The sequence below is a fragment of the Hyposmocoma kahamanoa genome, unplaced genomic scaffold, assembly GCF_003589595.1.
Source record: "Hyposmocoma kahamanoa isolate Upper Pololo Valley unplaced genomic scaffold, ASM358959v1 95, whole genome shotgun sequence".
NCBI lineage: Eukaryota > Metazoa > Arthropoda > Insecta > Lepidoptera > Cosmopterigidae > Hyposmocoma > Hyposmocoma kahamanoa.
In genome coordinates, this window is record NW_020654972.1 from 11,648,631 (window position 1) to 11,661,468 (window position 12,838).

Below are 12,838 nucleotides of genomic sequence, written 5' to 3' on the forward strand. Positions count from 1 at the left end.
ACGAATACTAGCCATACCTGCGCCCGCGTCGTCGCGACACGGTGGCGCCAGTCATGGCGACACCAGGAGCTCGAGTTTTATTTACTATTTTAAGGCAACCACATGTTAGAAATTATTAGGAAATAAAAGTAGCAAATAAATAGGATTTTTTAAATTTTATTTTACTAATGTGTTGTATTACTGAATCTTTTGCACAGGAAAAAAATGGACAGTGATTTCTTTATCACCCTGTATAATATTGTAATCGTAGTTGTCTGTAGATTTGTAGCTCTATGCGACTTACAATGTGCTTACTAGAGGTGGGCGTTTAAACGTAAAGCACTTAAAAAGTCTGCTTTTTAAAATAAGCGCAAAAGCACGCTTTTCATTTTAAGCGTAAGCGTTGGTCACTGGTCAGTTCTATAGGGACTCAACAATTTCATTTTTTACCGTGTCTTCAACGTGCTTAAGTTTCAAGTAGCGCCATCTATGTTTTCTAAACAAAATAATTCAACATAACGTTGCAAGCTTTTTTAAACATAAAATATATGCGCTTAAACGTTTTTCTAAACGACTTTTTAAGCATCAAACTAAAAAGCTAAATGCTCAAGTCAGGATCTGAGTATGATTTCAAGCACTAGAAATCATACTCAAGTCCCTGCCATTAGGGTTGTATTTCCGGTGCTTGAAATAGTTGTAGAGTTCTGGATTACGATCCTGAGGGTCGTATTCTAGAACTCTATTCAATGCTCAAGTCAGGATTGCACTGGCAACACAAGCACTGGAAATACGACCCTAATGGCAGGGACTTGAGTATGATTTCGAGTGCTTTAAACCATACTCAAATCCTGACTTGAGCGTTGAGTAGAGTTCTAGAATACGACCCTAAAGGGTGTATTAATAAATAAGCAGTTTTGCCCATCTCTAGTGCTTACACTAAGGTCTTTTCCACACATATAAGGGACGTGGACCGGCCGTGCTTCGTCAGGGGCTTAAAAATGTATCGTTGCGTGTATTTTGTATGAACTCGTTCACACATGTCCGTGTCCGGGCCGATCCCGGGACGGGCCCGCAGTTCATACAAAGTAGCACGCCCTGTCCACGTCCCGGGCACGGCCCTGATGTGTGTGGATAGTCTTTTAAGCAACTTAAGCAAAAACAAAAAAGGCTCAAAGCAAAGACGCCGAGCCGTGAAAATTGAATATAAAATCCACAAAATTGTTTATGTTTCAGAAAATTGTCAATTCATCGCGTATTTTGTGCCCATTTCACAAAGAGTAAACGATTTTATTGATAGAAAAGATAAAAATTTATAAATCATACGAAAAGTGAATACTCTACAAAATGAATATCACATCAGCTGCGGGGATTATATCCCTGCTCGACGAGCCAATGTCAGAGGTGAAGGAATTCGCTCTAAAGAGGTTGGACAATATCGTCGACGAGTTTTGGCCGGAGATCTCAGAGTCCATCGAGAAAATTGAGATATTACACGAAGACAAAGTATTTTCGCAGCATCAGCTCGCCGCCCTGGTGGCCAGTAAGGTGTATTATCATTTGGGAGCCTTTGAGGATTCGTTGACATACGCACTTGGGGCTGGTGACTTGTTCGACGTGAACGCCCGGAATGAGTATGTGGACACGACTATCGCAAAGGCTATCGACTTCTACACGCAGAAAAGGAAGGCGTTGTTTGTGGACAACAGTGCTGAAACTATCGACCCTCGGCTAGAGGCCATCGTGAATCGCATGTTCCAGCGCTGTGTAGACGACGGCCAGTATCGGCAGGCGCTTGGCTTAGCACTCGAGACCCGCCGTATGGATATTTTCGAAGAGTCTATCATGAAATCTGATGATATATCAGGTCAGTGTCTTCAAATTTCTATTTATATATATCATGATGTTGAATGATTTGCATTTATTAGTTTTTGTATTCCTCATTGTAATTTCGTTAAGTAAGTATTCTAAGTAGAAAAGTGTACAATTCCATTCCTAATGAAAACTTGACGGAATCGGAAAACCCTTGTTGTTTATGAAGTAATTTTTTATCAATAGCTTTTCACTATAAATAAAGTTAATTGAGGATTACAATGATATTAAGTTATAATACAATTATTAAATATTTGTTATTGTGATGTTTTCCAGGAATGCTTCAGTACGCTTTTACAGTAGCAATGAGTCTTCTTCAGAACAGAGGCTTTCGCAGCACAGTGCTCAGGTCTCTGGTGGGTCTCTACAGGGGTCTCAACATCCCAGACTATGTGAACATGTGCCAATGTCTCATCTTCCTTGAAGATCCTCTCTCAGTTGCTGAAATCCTTGACAAACTGACACATGGTCCACAAGAATCAGTTCTAATGGCTTATCAAATAGCATTTGACTTGTATGACTCTGCAACACAGCAATTCCTCGGCAGAGTTTTACAAGCTCTGAGAAGCACTGCACCTGTCCCCAGTGCCCTTGGTGGCAAACCTCAACCACAGGGTGGACCATTTCCTGAATCAGCAATGGAAGTTGATCAGGCACCTGCTCCTGCTGAAGAAGCTGCAAAGAAACCTGAAAGAGACATGGACAGTCTAAATGATGAAGAAAAAGAACATCAAAAGAGAGTCGAAAAACTAATTTCTATTTTGGGTGGTGATGTTTCAATAGGCTTACAGTTGCAATTCTTGATTAGATCAAATCATGCTGATTTGCTTATTTTAAAAAATACTAAAGATGCAATCAGGGTTTCAATTTGTCACACTGCAACAGTTATAGCCAATGCATTCATGCATGCTGGAACAACAAGTGACCAGTTTTTAAGGGATAATCTAGAGTGGTTGGCAAGAGCCACCAATTGGGCTAAATTAACAGTCACAGCATCTCTTGGTGTAATCCACAGAGGTCATGAAGGTGATTCTTTGGCTCTCATGCAATCTTACTTGCCCAAAGAAACTGGACCATCATCTGGTTATTCTGAAGGAGGTGGACTTTATGCCTTAGGTTTGATTCATGCCAACCATGGCGCTAATATCATTGATTATCTTTTAACCCAACTAAAAGATGCACAGAATGAAATGGTCCGCCATGGTGGTTGCCTTGGTTTGGGCTTAGCTGCTATGGGTACACACAGGCAAGATGTGTATGAACAGCTCAAGTTCAACCTTTACCAGGATGATGCTGTCACCGGTGAAGCTGCTGGCATAGCCATGGGAATGGTTATGTTGGGATCAAGGCATGCTGCCGCTATTGAAGATATGGTGGCCTATGCGCAAGAAACACAACATGAGAAGATTTTGCGAGGCCTAGCTGTCGGTATCGCTTTTACAATGTATGGTAGACTTGAAGAAGCAGATGCACTTGTGCAACAATTATTGCGAGACAAAGATCCACTTTTGCGACGTGCTGGATGCTATACTATTGCTACTGCTTACTGTGGTACAGGAAACAATGATTCTATTCGTACTTTACTTCATGTTGCCGTTTCTGATGTCAACGACGATGTGCGCCGTGCTGCTGTCACAGCTCTTGGCTTCTTGCTCTTCAGAACACCTGAACAATGTCCTTCAGTTGTGTCTCTTCTTGCGGAATCGTACAATCCTCACGTACGCTATGGTGCTGCCATGGCTCTGGGCATCGCCTGTGCTGGCACGGGAAACCGCGAAGCCATTGGCCTTTTAGAACCCATGGTCAAGTTTGATCCTGTCAACTTTGTGAGACAAGGAGCTTTGATTGCATCAGCTATGATCCTAATTCAACAGACTGAAGTACTGTGCCCTAAAGTTACATATTTCCGACAATTATATGCTCAAGTAATTTCCAACAAGCATGAGGACGTAATGGCCAAATTTGGAGCTATTATGGCGCAAGGCATCATAGACGCCGGTGGACGTAACGTAACTGTTTCTCTCCAAAACAGAACTGGCCACATGAACATGCTGGCAGTAGTCGGCATGTTGGTCTTTACCCAGTACTGGTACTGGTTCCCACTTGCCCACTGTTTATCTCTGGCATTTACACCTACTTGTTTGATTGCTCTTAACTCTGACTTGAAAATGCCGCAAATGGAGTTTAAATCTAACGCGAAACCGTCCCTTTATGCGTATCCTGCGCCGTTAGAAGAGAAAAAACGCGAAGAGAGAGAGAGGGTCACTACTGCAGTGCTGAGTATTGCTGCAGCTAGAGCTCGTAGGCGAGCTCACGGCGCAGAAGGATCCGCTGGAAGCGTGTCATCATCATCCAATTCAAAAATGGAAGTTGATGAAGATGAAAAGAAGCCATCAAAATCACCCAATGCTAACATTACTGTTCATGGCAAATCTGACAAAGATACTCCTGGCACTTCTAAGGAAACCAAGAAAGACGAAAAGGAAGGTGAAGAAAAAGAAACTAAAGAGAAAAAAGAACCAGAGCCAACATTTGAAATTCTAAGTAATCCAGCAAGAGTGATGCGCCAACAACTCAAAACCATCTCAGTAGTTGAGGGATCAGGATTTACACCACTGAAAGATGTCACTATTGGAGGCATTGTCATGTTAAATCATTCTGGAGATGGAGAGCAAGTTCTTGTAGAGCCTGTTGCTGCTTATGGACCAAAAGCAGAAGAAGAAAAGGAACCTGAGCCTCCAGAGCCATTTGAATACTTGGATGATTAATTCATTTATCATAAAATTAACGTTTAGCTCTAGGACCATGAATCACTGAAATGTATTGAACAAGTTATAATTTCTCTAGCGTAAAATGTTAACACTACAAGTAATAATAACAGAATTATTGTGTTACGTCAATAAAATGTATTTCTCAATTAAAATTCGTGTTTACCTGCGTATTTTACGTAAAAAATATGACCTTGAATGAAAAATGGGTAGTTTTTTGTTGTCCATCATTGACTTACAAATTTGTCCATGCATTTATCGTTGAAATTTTTTTTGTAACAATTAGGGTTCTTAATAGTGACAATGAAAGAGATTGCTTTTGAGGCCTTTTAGAAAAGACTACTTCAGAGACTGGAGGTTCGAGTTTAACACTAACAGACTACGACTGGAGTTGTTTTTGAAAAGACTCCCCTTAGTCATGCAAACACTGAATGAATGAATGAAACAGCTCAAGCTTTTAGGCTTAAGCAATGGGGTTATACCTCTTCAAATCTGAAGTTATTGAACCCGAAGATATTGAAAATTATATAATAATATTAGGTTGTATGTAATAGATAATAAATGAAAATGAAGTAACATGTTTATATGTATTTATTAAAAACAACTATTAATAAAATTAAATCAACCTTTTGGAGTACAGTCAAGCTTGACACTCTGTATGCATACTTTGGACCGTTCATAACGCAAGCTGCATAAAGTTTGATTTCAGTCATAAGAGTCAAGCTTGAAGTGCTTTTGATCCTGTACATACCTATGTTTTTAGCTTAGAGGATGGAAAAAAAAGTTTTTACTCCTTGGGTACGTACAGGGTTAAGAGCACGTCAAGCTTGACACTTAAGACTTAAATCCAACTCTATGCCGCATGCCGCTTACGATAAGAATGGTCCAAAGTGCAAAGAGTCAAGCTTGATATGCTCTTGACTGTACGTATGTTACAATACACATACTCTGAATAATTAATTATTAGGCTTCTGGTTTAGCCAAAGCCTCAATAAATTACAAAAAAACAATCTGACAGTTGGCTGGCTCATCATTGTCAAAAATTTTCAAGGTTATTCGATCGCGTGGTGCTTAATTTTCTGTTTAGTTATTTTGTAATAATCAAGGCATCAAATTTTGCAATATAATAACTTGAACAGAAAAATTATTCCTCGTAGAACAGTATTGGATCAGAATGGATTGGGATCTCAAATATGGGGAGCTATCTAAGGACGCGGATTTCGTAAACAATTGTGAGAATTTGAAACAGAATTTAATCGAAGTGCAAAAAGTTTTGGATCAGCTGCTCCCGCTCAAGGAACATTATGACAAACTGGCACTGCCCGCGCAGATCGAGCTCGATTTGTTCCTCGCATTTGCCTTAAACTCGCTGCATTGGATTAATTTGAGGATACAAGGCATCGATCCAATGAAACATCCCATAAAAGATGAGCTCCAACGAATAAAAGCTACGATGGTCAAGTGGCAGGAAGTCAAGGACCGTGAGAAGAGGCCCACAGTGGATATAGAAGCGGCGAAACGGTTTGTTAGAAGTGGCCTTTATGATCCTTACAAAGCTACAGCCAAGCCACAGAATAAAAAGATACGATTTGAAGATAATGACGATTAGTTACTAAAATTCTTGTATGCTTAAGTTGTAAGTCACTGTAAAGACTGAAGAGTTGTTGAGAATTGTTTGTTACAGCATGGTATTGTTTGTAGGTCTCTTAAGTTAGGCTAGAGTTATTTATACTGATTTCAGGGGTGTTACCTTGATCATCTCACATTCTTTGTTTTGTAATCACTTTGGTATGTTTGTAATGCATTAATTTTAATTCTGTACATATAACAAAAATAAGGGTTAGATTAAATAAATTACTTTGTGTAAATAAATGAATGATTTAATTCCTTTAACACCAAATCCACGTCACATTTTTTAGAAATACAACAAAATTGTTCCATTAATTAAATGGTTACAATGTACAAAATTATTATGACTGATTTGCATCACATAAGAGTCATTTGTCAAAACAATAATCACATGTATGTGCCAATGAATACATAAAAAGTACAGTAAGCATTATACAAACTTCCCATCAAATTTATAGACTAATGTCGATGGAATGGCACAATATAAACATTACAGTAGTATGTAAAACTTAATCATAAATTTATAAATTATTAAATGGAATGAGTGTATAGAAAGTCATAAGATGATTACTTTAAATACCAAGATAATACAATAATGACTTAGATTGATCTCTCGACCTGCAGAACCAGACCTGCTGCTGAGATATTGTCCCCTGCTCCAGCAGTCAACTGTGCCTCCGTACAGATGAGCACAGGTGCCACACAAATGTCCACACTCTCCCCACCTAAGTTCTCCTCCCAGCAGGACACGGGCTTATTGGGTTCAAAAAATACTCTTTTATTATTATCACTACTCTCTTCAGTAGTTGTAGCAAAACTATCATCTAACAAAAGTTTACATTTGTCCAAGGCTATATTATCATTGTTGCACACATATCTATGCGCAGTCAAAGCAGCTTTGGCAGCTGCAGCTTCTGTCCTCTTCCATTTAGACCTTCTGGTGGTCAAGATAGCCTGATATGCTAATGTGTGCACATGAATTCTTGACAATTTCCTTGTGCTTCCTTCTTTTTCATTTTGGCCCCTTATGAGAACAAAAATTTTCCTCATCTGATCTAATGCTGTGGCTATTCTGGGATTTGAGTCTGCCACCACTGACACTTGTCCATGTTCCAGGATATTTAACAGGTTTGACAGTTCCTGTTCATTCATACCAATAGAGTCAACAAAAGGCAGGACCAACCTGGTCAAGTGGTTCAGCAGTGTAAGGTCTACATAGCTGGCCATCTCGAAGTGAATCAAAACTTCTGGGGGTTGTGTAGTTATTTGCTCCTTGACAAGTTCTAGCCTCTGTTCTCGCAGGTCTGAAACAAATTGATTGCAAAGGTGTGAAGCAGTCATAAACTAATGTTTACTTGTTTTTAAATGATAATGAAAGTTGTGTAAACAGGAAGATAAGAAAATGTTTTACTTTTACGGATATTTACTTCTACAGTATGTTTAATATCACTTGAAATTTTCTTGTAATCCAATGATATTGCAAGGAGGGGTCTGATTCTTGAAACTTTAAAATTTTTAAAAAGTAGTTGCTACATCTATGGTCTTTTTGGTATTGAAATCGTTACACCGATTGGTCATTGCATCGAAAGTTTGTTGAATCTACTGTATGCTAAATCAACGGGACAGTAGATCAAAAGTCTCGATTGACATGCTCTACATCGATGGTACACTGCAAAGACGGTACACTACATTGATAGTAGCTCTGAGAGTACTGTATTGATCATACATTAATTACACAAATATACAACGGAAACCAAATTTTTCCATTATGTACTATTTTTACTTAAGAATTAAGGTTGGCTGAAAAGGTGGTTTTGCTAACAATTGATTTTAAATTTTTTGGAAGGGTATGCTATAAGTACTTAAAAGTTTCCATTATATATTTTTGTAATCAATGTATGATTGATATAGAACTATCATTGATGTAGTGTACCATCGATTCAACAAACTTTCGCTGTAACTACCAATCAATGTAAAGTTTTCAACACAAAGACCATTGATGTTGCGACTTTTGACATTGTAAATCTGACCCTGCAAGGAGAGTCAACATTAAAAAGTGTAAGCTGACCTATTCCATTGCTTTTAACAGGGAAATTATCCATCATCTGCAGCCCACCAATGACTAGCAAATTAGCACCAAAACTGGGCAAGTTCTCCTTGAACACCTCTAAGGAGCTTAGCAGTGGATTGTTCTCATCATTGTGTATTATGTATCTGTTAGCTCGGGGTGCTGAATATATGCCAAATTCTTCATCAGCTTTGTATTCAAGGATCATGTGAATGTCATCCTTGATTTGCTCATTGTCCAATGCACCAACTACTTTGATTCCTTCTGGAATATATTTCTTCAGTGTGGCACTCATCTTGGCAGCAAGAAGGACCCTACAGCCTTCGAGGAAGAACCTACGCGCCATTAGCGGGGCGTTGCCGCCTATCGCCCAACGCGTATCTGGCAGATTCAGTGCTTGCTTTATTAACTCTTCATATAATTTGCTGTTGGACATGAAACGCCTGAAAAATAGAATAGATACAATTAAAGTTTTAACTAGGACTTTTTTTATTGTTCACGCTCATAGTGAGAACTAGCGATGGGCGTTATTTAGTGTAGATAGTTTTCAACCGATTTATTTGGCTTCACAACCGTCACAAGTTTTCTAACTCTGCAAAACTATATATTTTTCACAACACCCTGTTAAGATTGTCACTGTGTTTTTGACAACCATCACTTGTTTTGTAGTGATTTTAAAGTGTTGCTATCTCGCAATGCTCTATAATCATGCAATAGATGTTGTCGTTGTGGTTGGCGACGTAGAGGCAACGGTAAGACCGAGTAAGAAAGGATAGGAAACATCCTGTTTGCACAAGTACGAGGTTGAATAATGTGTTTCGTTGTTGCATAATGTCACTTTTGAGTGATGAATGAAAGTTGTTATTAGAATAAATAACTCTTGGAAATTTTAAATTTTTGAACTTTTGACCTAGTCACGTGTAACTCCAGGGTCCAATTTCTTTTGCGATTGTTGCTTTTAAATTTGAAAACGAATTCATTACTATGTAGTAATGAATTAGTTAGCTTGTAATCGTGCATGGTGATAGGCATACTAATTATTTGTTTACTGATCGTAGTAATCCTGTGCTTGTCACGCTATTAAACGTTTTGTCCCTTGCGACGTAGTCGAAGTAGTCAAAAATAGATAGTTTTCTCAATGTTATCTAAAAACGCAAAACGGTTTCATTAGGTTATTTGGCAAAGTCATAACGACACATGAACTGAAAATGAATTTAAAATTACAATCTGTCCTCACTGACAGATTATAATTTTAAAATGCTAGCTCATACAGCAAAATGATCACTACTCACTCAGCTGCCGCGCCATGTTTGAAGAAGTAAGCGAAACTTTTGAGAAATTCGTCTTTGTTGGAGATCTCGTTGAAGTTTCTTGGCTCACCGGCAAGCATGCGGTGGTCCAGCAGCGCCGTGGCGTTCACGAACAGGTCGTGACAGGCGCCGTAGCCTAGCGCCACGCGCGGCTGCCGTTCCCCCAAAGCAACCCTATTCTCACGCTCCAAAGACAACAAATGTTCCTTCACAGGAGCCAACCTTTCGTCCCCAGTCAAATTTTTGCGATAACATACTGAGTATATCACGATACAGACCGACAAAATCGACCCAAATTTAACTGGAGCACCAGCCATTTTGATACATAAAACTTCACTATAAATTGGAATGTGCAATTAGTTAACTGATGATAATACTCCACGTCACCTCATATTTAACTACAGTTGTAATTTACGATCTCCACGCATATTGTCTAAAACTTAGCAGAATAATTCAAATATTGACTTGCCGAGCGAGAAGCAAATAATGACATTTGTTTGATGACGTTTCAAATGGTTGCATTATATTCGCGTTAAAAATGTCGAGTATTTTATGAAAGAAAGAGAAACATACGATAGACTTTTGTATGTACCGTAAATGAATGATGAAGTTGGGCCAATATTGTCCAGTTTCTTATTTAGAAAATAAGGGTTTTTAGTTGTTCAATATTTTATTTTATAAAACCGTACAGACTTCATTGGAAATACTTAAACGATAATTAATTCTAATACAAAGGATATTCAATTTAAAATCACTTAGGGTCGTATTCTAGAACTGTACCTACTCAATGCTCAAGTCAGGACTTGAGCAGACTTGAGTATGCTTTCAAGCACTGGAAATACGACCCTAATGGCAAGGACTTGAGTATGATTTCTAGAGCTTTGAATCCTACTCAGATCCTGACTTGAGCATTGAGTAGAGTTCTAGAATACGACCCTAAGCCTCTATTTTGCCAAAGCCTAAATTCGCTACTTTCCTTCTAATTCCTTCGCTAATTTCCATGAGTACGAAAGAGACGGAGAGAGCCGCTTAGGAGAATTTTGTCCGCAACTCCGCGCCTTAGATGAGGTCCGTACTTCGCATCAATTCATAGACGAGTACTAAAGTTTAGATAGCCATCTTGTGGTTTTCATTAAAATAGCGCCATAGTTATTTTGTTCCCACGGGCGAAACTAACTCGTACTAAACCAATATATAGGTAGACATATATATCCAGCGAGTGCCTTTGAGTTCCAGCGAGTGCCTTTGAGTGCCAGCGAGTGCCTTTGACAGCTCGCGAACGCCTTTGAGTGCCCGCAAGTGTCTATAAGTGCCTTTGAGTGCCATTGAGTGCCTTTGCGTGTCTTTGAGTGCTTTTCAGCATTTGAATAAAAGCAGAATGAAAATATTTAGGTACTACTTACTACGACCAGTTATTGTTCTAGAAAAGATAGCACTGTCAGTTCCCTTATACTAACCCGTATTATATAGTAAAGTCTCTGCTTGAAACGTATTACTTCTAATCAGAAGGTATGTTTGTCCATAGCGGAAGGACACTTTTCAATGCTCAACTCTACTCAATGCTCAAGTCAGGACTTGAGTATGATTCAAAGCACTAGAAATCATACTCAAGTTCTTGCCATTAGGGCCGCATTTCAGTGCTTGAAATTATATTCAAGTCCTGACTTGAGATTTTTTTTTAATAAAATATAAGTGCGCATTTGACCTCCATCTCACCTGATGGAAAGTGACAATGTGGTCGACGATGGTACGTGCACACCTAAATAATCCCTATTTACTCTCGCCTTGAAAAGAACCAAGTCATAACGTTTAGGAAACAAGTCTGCAGGCAGCGAATTCCACTCCAAAGCCGTTCGCCATATAAATGTGGAAGCGTAACGCTTCGTACGAATCTTTGGAAATTCCGCATAGATGTGGAACCCAAGCATACGCCTAGTCCCCCGATGATGGAAAGGGGAAGGCGGAATTAAATCGTGTAATTCCATCGCACACTCTCCATGATATATCCTGTAAAGTACCGATAAGCAGGCAACTTTACGGCGGTGTTTAAGGTTCTGCAGCTTCGGCTCTATCAATTTCGAGTCACCTATAAGCCTCTTGGCACGGTTGTCAATTGAATCCAAAGTGGCCAGTTGATATGTAGCAGACCCATCCCAAAGGTGGCAGCAGTAGTGTACCAAGCACAAGTCCGATCGTGCATGGAGATACACGATCGGACTTGTGCTTGGTACAGATGAAGCAACTGTCCCGGTGTAAATTAACGCCTCACTCTGGAAAGGATTCCAAGCTTGCTTGCTGCATTTTTGGCCATGGATTCAATGTATCTGCCGAAGTTAAAATTGGATTGGTTCAAGCAGCTGGAGACAGTCGCCTATCGGTATGGGACTCCGTTTTGTGGAGAATAGACACGCCTGCGTTTTGGTAGCGTTAAATTTTAAAGATTGGCTTCGCCCCAATCGGAGACTGCCTGGAGTCAAATCCAAACGGTTAACCATAGACTCGACAAGACTGGATTTCCTCTCCACTGACCCTTGCATTGGTCAAGTACCTATCTACAACTGTGCTGTCATCAGCATACACCAAGGTACCTCGAATTAACAAATCATTGATATGCAGCAGAAAGAGAGTTGCAGACAGTACGGAACCCTGAGGAACCCCAGCATCTATCGCCATATGTTCGGAAGAATAGCCTTCTAAGACCACTCGAATCGAACGTTCGCTCAAGAAATCCGAGATCCAATTGCAAAGGTCAGTGGGAAGCCCAGAAGAGGGAAGCTTACTTAAAAGGTTTGCGTGCCAGACGCTGTCAAAGACTTTAGAAATGTCGCCTTGCTTTTCTATAGCCTCGCTCCATTGAGTAAAGTTCTGGAATACGGCCCTCCATGTCTGACGGCATTTTTATGCCACGTTACAAAAGGCTACAATAATTTAAAAATTGAAACATTTACTTGATTGGAAAATGGAATCCGTCATTTTATACTTACAAAGAGTCATCGTCAGTAAGCTGCACAGCCAAGCGAACCTACACACGTACCCAAGAGATGGTTAACGTAGTAACGTAACTTTTGGATATGTAAAGTTCACTAAATACAGTTAGTTATAAATTCTCAGTGATATTTGTTATAATGCTGTGGAACGTATAGACGTTCAACCCATAGGGGTTAGTATAATACAATACGCACTTTTAATTGGTGAGTATAAGTAGGTATAAACAC

General features: G+C 39.5%; 3 protein-coding genes across 3 annotated transcripts; 2 read left to right on the forward strand and 1 right to left on the reverse strand.

The window, feature by feature from the left end:
* Nucleotides 1-1,226: 1,226 nt before the first annotated feature.
* Nucleotides 1,227-4,771, forward strand: LOC113238199 (26S proteasome non-ATPase regulatory subunit 1). Its single transcript, XM_026474978.1, has 2 exons — nt 1,227-1,843; nt 2,125-4,771. Exons 1-2 carry the CDS (start codon nt 1,324-1,326, stop codon nt 4,614-4,616), a joined length of 3,012 nt encoding a protein of 1,003 aa, XP_026330763.1. The 5' UTR covers nt 1,227-1,323; the 3' UTR covers nt 4,617-4,771.
* A 632-nt stretch (nt 4,772-5,403) lies between these two features.
* On the forward strand, nt 5,404-6,458 carry LOC113238130 (nuclear nucleic acid-binding protein C1D-like). Its single transcript, XM_026474867.1, has one exon. The coding sequence runs from the start codon at nt 5,791-5,793 to the stop codon at nt 6,223-6,225; it is 435 nt and encodes a 144-aa protein (XP_026330652.1). The 5' UTR covers nt 5,404-5,790; the 3' UTR covers nt 6,226-6,458.
* A 235-nt stretch (nt 6,459-6,693) lies between these two features.
* LOC113238129 (ADP-dependent glucokinase) lies at nt 6,694-10,070 on the reverse strand. The gene is made up of 3 exons (XM_026474865.1): nt 9,606-10,070; nt 8,314-8,756; nt 6,694-7,549 (listed from the first exon to the last, which is right to left on the reverse strand). Exons 1-3 carry the CDS (start codon nt 9,938-9,940, stop codon nt 6,846-6,848), a joined length of 1,482 nt encoding a protein of 493 aa, XP_026330650.1. The 5' UTR covers nt 9,941-10,070; the 3' UTR covers nt 6,694-6,845.
* Nucleotides 10,071-12,838: the final 2,768 nt, after the last annotated feature.